This window comes from Pongo abelii, chromosome 6 (assembly GCF_028885655.2).
Source record: "Pongo abelii isolate AG06213 chromosome 6, NHGRI_mPonAbe1-v2.0_pri, whole genome shotgun sequence".
In the NCBI taxonomy this organism is placed as follows: domain Eukaryota; kingdom Metazoa; phylum Chordata; class Mammalia; order Primates; family Hominidae; genus Pongo; species Pongo abelii.
This window is the reverse complement of record NC_071991.2, coordinates 78,043,440-78,055,929: the sequence shown is the minus strand read 5'-3', so window position 1 is coordinate 78,055,929 and position 12,490 is coordinate 78,043,440. Positions and strand designations below refer to the sequence as shown.

The following is a 12,490-nucleotide window of genomic DNA, read 5'->3' as shown; positions in this document are numbered from 1 at the left end:
AGTTATGGAAAGGGGGAGGATGATAACAGCTGAAGATAAGCTTGGGAAATTGGATACATTGTGATGCCATTAACTAAGACGAGGACAATGAGAGTAAAGTTGGAGTTCAGAAGGACTTGGAAGTATCGTTGGAGCGATTCCAGCTGCTCTATGAGTTAAGTAGTGTAAGGGGGAGGTGAAGAGCTCCATCCATCTCTCAAAACTCCAGCTTCTCCCCTTAAGATTAGGAGATGCTAATATGATCATCAGATTCAGGTCACCAAAGGAGACACATTTACCTCTAGGTAGGGGCAGTGTGAACTAAACTGCCAAGCTCATAAGAGATCTCCAGTCTCTGGTGAGTTCTAGCACACTCTCACTCACTCACTCTCTCCTCCTACAAGATACTTTTAAAAACATTTAAAAGCTTTATTGAGCTATAAATGACATACAATAAACTGCATATATTTAAATAATACAATTTAAAAAGTTTTGACATGTATATATCTGTTTATTTTCTGCTTTCTATTTCATTAGTTTCTGCTCTGTTTTTTAATTACTTATTTGCTCTTCTTTTCTTATTTCTTAAGGTGGACGCTTAAGTCATTGATTTGAGACCTTTCTTCTTTTCTAGTAGACATTTGGTGCTATAAATTTCCTTCTAAGTACTGCTTTAGCAGCATCCCACAATATTTTTTAAGAGTGGCACAATCATAGTTCACTGCAGCCTTGAACTCCTGGGCTCAGGTGAGCCTTCTGTCTCAGCTTCTCCAGTAACTAGAACTACAGGCACCTGCCACCACACCCAGATAATTTTTTAAATTATTTTTTTAGAGATGGCATCCCACTATGTTGCCCAGGCTGCTCTTGAGCTCCTGGTCTCAAGCAATCCTCCCTCCTCAGACTCCTAAATAGCTGAGATTATAGGCATGAGCCACTGTACCCAGCTACTAATTTTGATATGTTGTATCCTTTTCAATCAATTCAAAACATTTTAAAATTTCCTCTATGGTTTATTTTTTGACATATGGACCTTAAAGTATTCTATATAGTTTAGAAATATTTGAGAGTTTTCCAAATATATTGTTTATAATTGATTTCTATTTTAAATCCATTGTGATAAGAGAACATACTTTGTATGATTTGAATTCTTTTAAGTTTATTAGCACCTATTTATGGCCCAGAATATGTAGTCTATCCAATACTTCCTGAATCTTGAGGTTTTCCAGTCTGACTGGTGTGACAAGCACTATTTCTAGCCCAGTATTAGCATCTGCTCCCTCTAATCCTTTCAGTTGGTTCTGTTACTGGCTTTGGGTAGTCTCCTCACTTGCATTCACCCCTCAGTACTTAGCGGAATGCTCAAAGTGAACCCTCTGCAGATCTCCTAAGTTTTCTTTCTGTGAAATTCCTTTCTTTACAGTACTCTTCCCTCAGAATTCTAGCTGCCTTAGTCTTCCTGGACTCCAGTATTTTCCCCTCCATCCTGGAAAACTGCCAGGCTCTGACTTGGTGTCCCCTCTCTGTGCTATGGCCTGGAAACTCTCTCAAAGCAGTAAGCTGGGGCCATCATAGGGCTCACCTCACTTTCTTTCCTACCTCTCAGGGATCACTGCTCTTCCTTGCCTGATTTTGCAAAGCATCTTTTCATATATTTTATCTGTTTTTGGTTGTTTCAGGCATGAGAGAGAATTTGGTCCCTGTTACTTCTTCTTGGTAAGTAAGGAAGTAAAGAAGAGAAAAAAAATGGGAGGTAGGGAGAGAGTAAGGGAGGGAGTGAAGAAGGGAAAATTCCAAAGGGAAATGAATAGTGCTCTCAGAAAGAAGCAAATAGTTCAGTATAGCTGAATTAAAGAACACGTTTAAGGACATGGAGAGAGATCACCTGGAAATATAAGTGACAGAGAGGTCCTGAAAAACCTTGAATATGATGCTAAAAGGTTTGCCCTTTATCTTAAAGAATATGGAGGTCCCTTAATGCATTTGAAGGAGGAAAATAATTGGATCAGAATTACTGTAACTCCACAGTACTGGGCAGATAAAGATTGGAGAAGAGGAGGCCAATTTGGAAGCCAGATGCAATGACAGTCTCAGGGTGGAGAGGAACAGGAAGAAGTAAGATAGACCAGACCCAGTGAGCAATTGGATATGAGGAGTGAGGGAAATGAAAGGTTCAGGTATGTTTCTCCGAGGCCAGCTGCGGTCATTGGCTGGGTGACAGTGCCATTCACAGAGAGATGGAATACAGGGACTCCTGGTGTACAGTGGAGGTGGAGAGTGAGACAAGACATATGTAATAGAATTGGCCTCTAATCTTTAGTATAAGGAAAGCTAAGATAATGCTCCAAAATTTGAAGAAGCACAATTTTAGTCAATCTTACTGTGTTTGTCAACCTTTTCTAACAGCAAAACACATAATACCTCAGAGGCAAAGTCTATACCAATTCCAATATTTATTTCTTAGGAGATTAAAGATGAGATAATTACTTAAAGGCAAGAGTTGTTTTTGTTTTGTTTTATTTTCCAGCAGGGAGATGTTCTGGTTTTGTTTTTTTTAAAAAAAAAAAAAAACAAAACAAAACACTGAGGGCAAGTCTGAGCAGTGATTTATTCTTAACGGAATCAGTTTGAGAAAAATCCCAAGTTGCAGATACTGGCAAACCATAGCACTCCTCATTAAGATGTACAGAAGAAAAGTATCCAAATGATACTTTGGCATAATACCAACTGATATGCCAAGAAGGAAATAACTGGAGCATTCCATTACCATTTACAAATAATGTCAAGAAACTGAGTGTGAAGTTTAAGGTCAAATTTGAAGGGTGGTGAAAATAAAATTTAAGCCTCTAGTCAATTTCAGAGAAAAATAGAGAAAGTCTTTGCTGTCTATGCAATCCACAAGTCTCAATTTACTTATTAATTTAGAATTCTGACTATGTAATTTCTCAGTTTTGTTCTGCTGCCAAACTAGAGGGACATTTTGTCTTTTATTGATGTGGCAGCCATCTGAGGTGGAATCCATAAGAGTATAAGAATTAGAACAAGGAACATGCTGGTTTGTTCTTCTCCCCCACTTTAGTCACCAAGAACATCCTTACAAGCCAGAGGGCATGTCAGAATTAGAGGACAGGATGATAAAAGAGCCATGGAAACAGGAGAAGTTGCAGCAGCAGCCAGAATGAGAAAGGATACATTGACTGTCTTACAATAATAACACAATTATTATGATTGGCTTTACAAGGTCAGAGTAGGAGGCCAGAAGCCACAGAAGACATCCAGCTCCAATTACAGCAACGGGAGGCAGTGCTGTCTAAGAATGAGCTGCCCTTGGAAGAGATAATAACCTTCCTGAGACCCCAAGAATGCCCAGTTGCTTGGGGTGTTTGTCTAAAGGTTACAATAGCAATAGAGAGGACATAGGATTGGAAGACTATAAGATTTATTGGTAATTCTAAGAGCCCATATTTTCTTAACTTGATTAAAACAGGCTTTAAAGATTCCCAATTTTTGGAGTCTGATGTGACTTTAAATGAATTAGTTCATTTAAATGAAAGATTTTTTCAAAAATTACTAATTTATGTAAAATGATGAGTACATATAGACATTAAATCCATCCAATATTTTAAAAATTAAAAAAACAAAATGTCGTGTGTGTGTGTGTATGTGTGTGTATGAGTGAGTGTGACATATGACTTGGGGCTATAAACCAAAAAAAAAATTCCAAGGCCCCCCTCTACCATCTGAACGGACCCCTCCTCTCAGTCAAGGGCATTTCAAAGTTAACCTGAAAAACTAGTTCAGGCCATCATGGGAAGAGGGAGACATACTTGTCTCATTCTACTCTCTTTCCTTTTCGAATCACTGATAGAACACATTCTTTAAGTCTGACAGGAAATATTTACAATCTATTCTCTCTGAAGCCTGCTACCTGGAGACTTCATCTGCATGATGAAACCTTGGTCTCGACAACCCTCACTCATTGATATATCCCTTCTCTCTTAGTCTCCTTTTAAACTAGTGTGGGTTGTTTTTTGGTTTGTTTGTTTTCTGATCTTTTTCTATTCCCATCTTGCAAGTAGCTCATTATTTCTGTAATGACTTTTATAAACTGAGTTCAATTTTTAGTTTATTGAGTTCTTCTTAAATGTAAGGAACTAGGGATACAAAGATAAACAAGGCATGTCTTCACTCATAAATAGCTCAGAGAGCAGGCAGAGGACACAGCTGCTGTGGCAGATGGAATAATGGCCCCAAAGATGTCTGCTCCCCAGTCTTTCCTGTATATATGCTACCTTACATGGCAAAAGGGACTTTGTAGATGTAACTAAACTGCAGGACTTTGAGGTAGCAAGAGTATTCTGGATTATTCAGGTGGGCCCAATCTAATCACATGAGTCCTTAAAAGCAGAAAATGTTTTCCAGCTCTACTCAGAAAACCAGAAGGACGGCAGAATGTGAAGGACCCAACATGCTGTTGCTGGCTTTAAAAATAGAGGAACTATGAGCCAAGGAATGTGGGTGGCCTTTAGATGTTGGAAAAGACAAGGAAATGAATTATCCCTCAGATCCTCCAGAAGAAACACAGCCCTATGGACACCTTGATTTTAGCCCAGGGAGACCTTCATCAGACTTCTGACCTACAAAATTATAACATAACACATTGGTGTTGTTTAAGCCACCAAATCTGTAGTAATTTGTTATAGCAGCAAAAGGAAATTAATGCAGATGTGCCTCAACTAAGAGCAAAGTAGCTCAGCCTGACATCAGCGTGCAGAATGGAGGCATAAGCCAAGGTCTTTGGGTCCTTAGTGTTGGGAGTGAGTGGACCACGTAAGGGAAAGGAAAAAAATCTCAGGACCTCCCCAAATTCTTATGCAAAAGGAAAGGTTAAGCCTGGGGCTGAGTCATTGTATTACTCTCTTCCAAATAAATAGCTGTTACTAACATTGTACATCAGCCAGAACCCCATGGAAAAGTAAAAGGCATTCGGCATCTGGAAAGCACTGCCCCCGACAGATCATTCATAGGTGAATTCTTTCCTGGTCTCCCACAAACAAGGACATGCCAATTGTAACTACAGGTCTACAATCCAAGTCTAGCTCCTACACTGAAGTCTGTTCAATTCCACACTGATAATGTTGATTACAAGTTTATCTTCCCAGGTGCAGAACAAAGACAAGAGATCAATCTTTCCTCCACCTACCCAGAGACATCTACATAATTGGCTCTTGCTTCACTCTCTTTTTCTCTTCAGACCTTCAGCTTGTCTTGTGTAAAATGTAGATCTACTGGGCACTAATGAAAGACACACAGGAATATAACTATTTGCCTTTCTGCCTAGCTGCCCCTCTTCCTACTTGCCTTCCCCACTTTACAGAAATGTATAAATACTAAACCTTCTGAAAGCCTCTTCAAATGGGTGTTTTCCCTGGATTTGCCCTAAAGTTGGCTTAATAAACCTCGATCATTGAGACCTGTGCCTCAGCCACTCATTTTGGTTGCCACTCAATTGGTAGAGACAAGAGGGTACCACAAAGAAAGAGGCCTTCAGATTGTCCTTGCAGTATTAAGATGTGGTCAGTCGGAGAAGGAGGAGGACACTGCAGACAAAGGGACAAACACCCAAGTCAACATTTACAACACGCTTCCATATCAGTTTTCTGTGTGGGCAAAGTTGTGAAAAGCTTGAACAAGAAATGTAAGCACTTTTTCTCCTGTCAAAATAGCAGCCTAGATACTCTAAAGGGTCCTTCTACTTTCCAACAACAATATGGTGACTGATACCTATGTTTTAATGCACTGTGGGCATCCAGGAAATGAGAAAGTACCCATAGCTCTCCATCCTACAACAAAAAATATGGTAAAGGCTATTTCTATAACTCATACCCATTTTCATGCGGAGGACAACTAAAGAAGATAAAGGAAAAAAAAATTTTTTTTTTTTTTTTTTTTTTTTGAGATGGGGTCTTGGTGTCACTCTGACTGCAACCTTGACCTCCTGGACTTAAGTGATCCTCCCACCTCAGCCTTCCAAGTAGCTGGGACTACAGGCACCCATCATGATGTATGGCTAATTTTTTAAATTTATTGCAGAGATGGAGTTTTCCCATGTTGCCCAGGCTGGACTGAAACTTCTAGGCTCAAGCGATTTGCCCACCTTAGCCTCCCAAAGTGCTGCGATTACAGGCATGAGCCACTGCACCCGGCCAAAAAAAATTTATTTTAAGCACCTAGAAATTACCAATGTTACTGGAAAAGGGGTGTCAATCCAGACCACAAGAGCAGGTTCACGGATTGCGTGCAGTAAAGAATTCAGGGCAAGTATCAAAGTATAGTGAAATTAAGATAGTTTATTAGAGGCTACTCTTATTACAGAGTAGGGTGTCCTCAAAAAGCAACAGGAGGAATGCCCCTACCTAAAACATAATACTTGCTTATATAGGGCATTAGAGCTAAAAATATTGTGCTTTATTATAAAGGCTTGTGATCAGCTTGTAACAGGCTATTAGTATTGTTATTCTCTTCTGCAACTATTGATTTCAGCAAGAATCTATGAGTATATTATTATTTCTAATGTGAAACTCTAAAACTAAGAATGCTTTTTGTTCTTAAAATATTGGGACACTTCCATAACTTCTGAGTCTTACTTAACTAGTTAGCACCATTAACTTGTTCCCTTAACCATAAATATCTTGTGACCAAGAGTACCTAACTTCCTGGGAATGTAACCCAGCAGGTTTGGCTTTATGCAGCCTTTATTCAAGGTGGAGTCACTCTGGTTTGGATGCCTCTGACACCAAAGAGCTAATAGGCTCCTAAGAAGTTACCTGGCATGAAGATGATTATCTAGTGAGGTGGAGCCAGCACTCAGGGTCATTTTTGTCCTAAGGACGTTTCTCACCCAAGAAAGATGACTGAGAGGCTGACAGGCTGAGTGGAATAAAGAAAGAACAACAGTGCCAGCCACAAAAGGAAAGATGGGTAAATTGGACTGCATTAAAATTGAGTTTGTTAAAGTAAGAAAAAAGTAAAAAGACAAACTATGAAGATATTAGCAACACAAATAATTAGCAAAGAATTATATTTCAGATATATAGGAATTCCAAGAACTCAATAAGGAAAACACAATCCAATAAAGAAAATCTTTCCTAATTATAAACAGGTATTTCACAGAAGCAGCAGCACAGAGGGTAAATAAACATGGTAAGGTGTCACCAGAGAAAAGTAAATAAAAATAATATACTGGCCAGACACAGCGGCTTACACCTATAATCCAAACACTTTGGGAGGCTGAGGCTCATGGACCACTTGAGGCCAGGAGTTCAAGACCAGCCTGGACAACATGGCAAAACCCCACCTCTACTAAAAATACAAAAGTTAGCTTGGCATGGTGGCAGGCGGCTGTAGTCCTAGCTACTCAGGAGGCTGAGGTGAGAGGATCACTTGAGTCCGGGAGGTGGCGGTTGCAGGGAGCTGAGATTGTACCACTGCAACACTCTGGGCAACAGAGCAACACTCCATCTCAAAAACAAATATAAAATAAAATAAGATACCATTTTATACCTATACTAGCAAAATAAAGAAATCTGATAATACTAAGTTTTGATAAGAATATGAAACAATGGAAATTTCATATGCAACTGGTGGGAATTTATAATAAATTGGCTCAGACACTTCAGGAAACAAATGGGTATGATATAATACTTTTGAATGTTTACATACTCTACAACCCAGAAATCCTACTTTTGGGGAATATACCCCAGAAAAACACTGATGTGTGTGTACCCAGAGACATGAATAAGAGCATTCACGGCAACAGTGGCAGAATACTGAGGAAAATGAAATAGGAGAACTTAACTGATCATAGATGAGGCATATTGTGGTATATTCACACAAATATACAACTGTGGAAGTAAATGAACATGTATGAATTATAATGTAATAATCCAGTGAGTTGTAGAGAATTACATATTATGATGCAAGTTTTCTAAAGCTCAAAAAAGCTAAATAATAAATTATCTAGGAGTACATTTATATATCATAAAATATATGGATTAGTTATAACATTGAATGAAAATAGTAAGTTGCAGAAGACTAGCATATGACACAATTGACACCATTTTTGTAAAACTGTAAAATAAGCAAGGCTAAATATTTATTGTTTAGCAACACATAGAATATATAGAGTTTTACATGTAAAATTACCTATAAAAGTCAACAGCACATTGACATGGTAAATACGAAGTTCAAAATGGGATATCCCTGGCATGGAACAGAGAGCTGGGATGGTGGAGGGCCACACGGGAAGCTTCAATAGCATTTTTGATGTTTGCTTCATTATCTAGGTGATGTGTTCACTGGTGTTCATCTTATCATGTTTTTAAATTGACAAGCATGCTACATATACACCATGGAATACTATGCAGCCATAAAAAATGATGAGTTCATGTCCTTTGTAGGGACATGGATGAAGCTGGAAACTATCATTCTCAGCAAACTGTCACAAGGACAAAAAACCAAACACCGCATGTTCTCACTCATAGGTGGGAATCGAACAATGAGAACACATGGACACAGGATGGGGAACATCACACACCAGGGCCTGTCGTGGGGTGGGGGGAGGCGGGGAGGGATAGCATTAGGAGATACACTTAATGTAAATGACGAGTTAATGGGTGCAGCACACTAACATGGCACATGTATACATATGTAACAAACCTGCACTTTGTGTACATGTACCCTAAAACTTAAAGTATAATAAAAAAAAATTGACAAGCATGTTGCCTTATCTTCTTTTGTAGTATCAAATATTACATAATACAATTTTACTTAAATAAAAAAATTATACATATCATTATTTCTGCCAAGATGGGTATTCTTCCATCTCCTTCTTCCTTGAGTGCTCTTTTTTGCACTGTTGAATTGAATGAGGGTAGACCTGATAGAAGGAGAAAGTATTTTTTGTTTTTGTTTTTGTTTTGAGACAGAGTCTTGCTGTGTCACCCAGGCTGGAGTGCAGTGGGGCAATCTTGGCTCTCTGCAACCTCTGCCTCCCAGGGTCAAGCGATTCTCCTGCCTCAGCCTCCTGGGTAGCTGGGATTACAGGCATGCACCACCAGGCCTGGCTAACTTTTGTATTCTTAGTAGAGACGGGGTTTTACCATGTTGGCCAGGCTGTTCTCAAACTCCTGACCTCAGGTGATCCACCCGCCTCGGCCTCCCAAAGTGCTGGGATTACAGGTGTGAGCCACAGCGCCCAGCTGAGAAAGTGTTTTGTAAGATGAAATATGTGGCCGGGCAGGGTGGCTCAAGCCTGTAATCTCAGCACTTTGGGAGGCCGAGGCAGGTGGATCACGAGATCAAGAGTTCGTGACCAGCCTGACCAACATGGTGAAACTTTGTCTCTGCTAAGAATACAAAAATTAGCCGGGCGTGGTGGCGCGTGCTTGTAATCCCAGCTACCCAGGAGGTTGAGGCAGGAGAATCGCTTGAACCCAGGAGGGAGAGGTTGCAGTGAGCTGAGATTGTCCCACTGCACTCCAGCCTGGGTGACAGAGCAAGATTCTGTATGGAAAAAAAAAAAAAAGAAATGTGCAAGTGCTGTCTGAACTCAGCTCAGAACTAATGCTCTTCCCAGACAGGATCTTGCAAAAGTATTATAAAATGACAGAATCAATTCTCCGTTACTCTCCATTACTCGCATTTCAATTTGGTGGCTCACTTTTCAGTGTGAGTCCTGTCTTTAATACACACTGTTCAAGAGTGGATGCCAACTTCAAGTGGTTCCTGGCTGTCAAGGGCCTTCCCATTCCACTCCATAAAATGGAAGGGCCCACTGACATTTTAATGGAAGGGTATAAAAAGCTTCTTTGTTTTAATATACATTAAACACTTGTTATCAAACATGTTGGAGGAATACAAAGTGACAGTTTGTGATACATTTAAATAATTTTAATTCAGATTGGTTTCTCCCTATTACCACTTTCAGGGCAAGTGAGGCAAAAATCTAACTACCCTCACCATCCCTACTCCTATCCCAGCACTCCTGCATAAACATTTACATCATTTCTAATTCCCACACCAAAGTCCTTCCTATCACCTACGTCTTGCTACTGTCAGGGACATAAGGAGGTTAGGGAGGTGAGTGGGTGGAGGTATGGGCAGGGACAGGGGTAGGGGTTTGAGCTGACAGTACATACAACAGGAATTAAAGGAATCAGAATCACATTGCAAGTTGTGAAGTAGATAGAGTCTGTGTATTGAAGTTACACAGCTCTAAGTCTAAATCCTCAGCTCTGACACTTTTTAGTTGGGTGACAGTTGACAAGTTACTAAATTTCTCAGAGCCTCAGCTTCCTTACCTATCTAAGTGGTTAATAATACGTACATCCTAGGGCTGTAGTGAGAATTCAATTACATGTATAAGGTGTAAATACTCAGTATACACTCAAATATAGTGCTGTATTTGTATTGGGTGAATATGTGGGAATTAGGGAGTTCTAAGCTTTTGATAGAGACGGCCAATTTACTTGCTCATCCTTGAATGCAGGTTTCTTGACATTCCTTTTCACTGTTGAATCTATTTCCTGAGCCATTACAGCCACTGAACCAAAATCGGGCACAAGAGTTGACCTGTTTGTCATAATACCATCGGACCACATATTCACCACAGTTTCCAGGCTTCAAGGCTTCCAAACATCTAGGATCTAGAGTGAGAAAAGGAAAATGTGTTACGGATTTTTCTTATACTGAAGACATGAAAACTAAAAACTGTATAAAGTTATATAAATAAACTTTATCCTTCATGCACACTAACGAACCAAGAAAATATGGTTCTAAGTGAAAGGAGGATTCCCTAAAACCCAAAATATTTCCCTCACCACCTGAAACTCTGCTACTAGATATTAATTCTTTTGAAAACATGAAAGTTTTTGATCCTCATGAAACCACATTAAAAATGTTTATTTCCCTGAAAGCCTAAGTGAGACTTCATTGGCTAATACTTTTGTGGGGATTAGAAAGACAGGACTTCTTTCATTTACATTGGATTTGATTTACAATCAAATTAATATTTGGAATAAAAAATATTTCCACTTTCTGTACACATTTCCTCCAATTCTGTTCACAGAAAGCACCACTATGATCACATGCAATTGCCCACTATGAAAGGAAAACTCTTTAAGTTACAAAAAAAAAAAAGTAAAATGAACGACTGTCTTTATATTACAATTATATTTTTACAAGAGCAGCTCTTGCAGGAAACTAAAAACATGATACAACCTTCTAATGTCATATTGTCTTATCGTAGAAATACATCTACTATAAGAAAGCATAGGACAGCTGTAACAATAAAGCCACATTGTCCTAATAAGGTTCCTTTAATTATGGAACTCCTCATTTGCTAAATCCCTTTTTATTGTGTGATACTCTGGAGTGCCTTGATTAGTATTTCCTACTTCAGGAAGTGATTCCAAGGTGGGAGAAGCCAAAAGACAAATAAAAAACCCCCAAATAGATAATTGCTGTCTGGGACTTATATGTCATAAACTTTATTTTGCAATAGCTAAACCAGTACTTTCTCTTCCTTAAACATTTTCCCAGATTTGGGGTATGTCTTGGTTCATTTATTTTCTAAAACTTACCTCCAAATCTACCTCTACTATGAAGACTCCCTAGACCAAATGGAAATGAGCCATAGATTTCTACTACCTCTGCCCTTAAGAACAAAACCAAATAATGTATATTGTGTAATTCATTTTAAAGATAATCTAAACTTTTGAGCACAAAAATTGTCTCTCATGTTCTGCAGAAAATATGTACATAATAATACATTTTCTATAGATATTAACTCCATAGAAAATATGTTAATGAATCAGAATCTAGATTTTAGCTTGTTTCTCTTTCCTGTGCAATAAAAGGATCACAAATTCAAATGCCTACATGTGTGAAGGGCACATGTAAGACAATAGGGAGCAGTATAGACTATGGCAAACAGGAGAATATAATCCCCTCTCAAGGCATTCAAATTAAAATAATAAATACTATAAGAATTTTGAAATTCTTTATAGACCAAATTTACTCCACAGCCAGCCAGTTTTCAAATTCTACATATAGTCCAGTGAAAACTATATTTTGTCCTGCTTGTTTAGAATCATAACATTTTCTCCCTGGGTAACCCTGTGCCTTCCTCACATTGTAGATACAGTAGCAGATTGGCAGATCTCTCTTACCTTTGTGTACCAAATCTGTGCACAAGACTGTAGAATCAAAATGGGACTTGGAGTTCTGGTTTACCTACCCTCTGCCCCACCCACAGGGGTGCTGAGCAGTGGCCTGGGGGTGGTGGTGGCCTCAGATGAGGTAGTGGCAGGCAGATCATCAGCCCAGGTTGGCTCTGGAGCCTTATCATCTTCATCCTTGTCTCCGGTGATACTCAACTACACAAAAAAATTCACATTTTGTGTTTCTGATAGTATCAAGTAAAAAAAAATACTAGTTTGCTTTTGGGAAC

The 12,490-nt window shown here is 39.0% G+C and overlaps 1 protein-coding gene across 1 annotated transcript in view; it reads right to left on the bottom strand.

The window, feature by feature from the left end:
* Positions 1-9,595: 9,595 nt before the first annotated feature.
* COL28A1 (collagen type XXVIII alpha 1 chain) overlaps positions 9,596-12,490 on the bottom strand; it is a 162,238-nt gene continuing 159,343 nt past the window's right edge. The window contains exons 34-35 of the mRNA XM_002818208.5: positions 12,278-12,416; positions 9,596-10,685 (exon numbers count right to left, since the gene is read on the bottom strand). Coding sequence (XP_002818254.3) covers positions 10,513-10,685; positions 12,278-12,416 — 312 coding nt within the window. The 3' untranslated portion in view covers positions 9,596-10,512. The remainder of the gene's footprint in view (positions 10,686-12,277; positions 12,417-12,490) is intronic.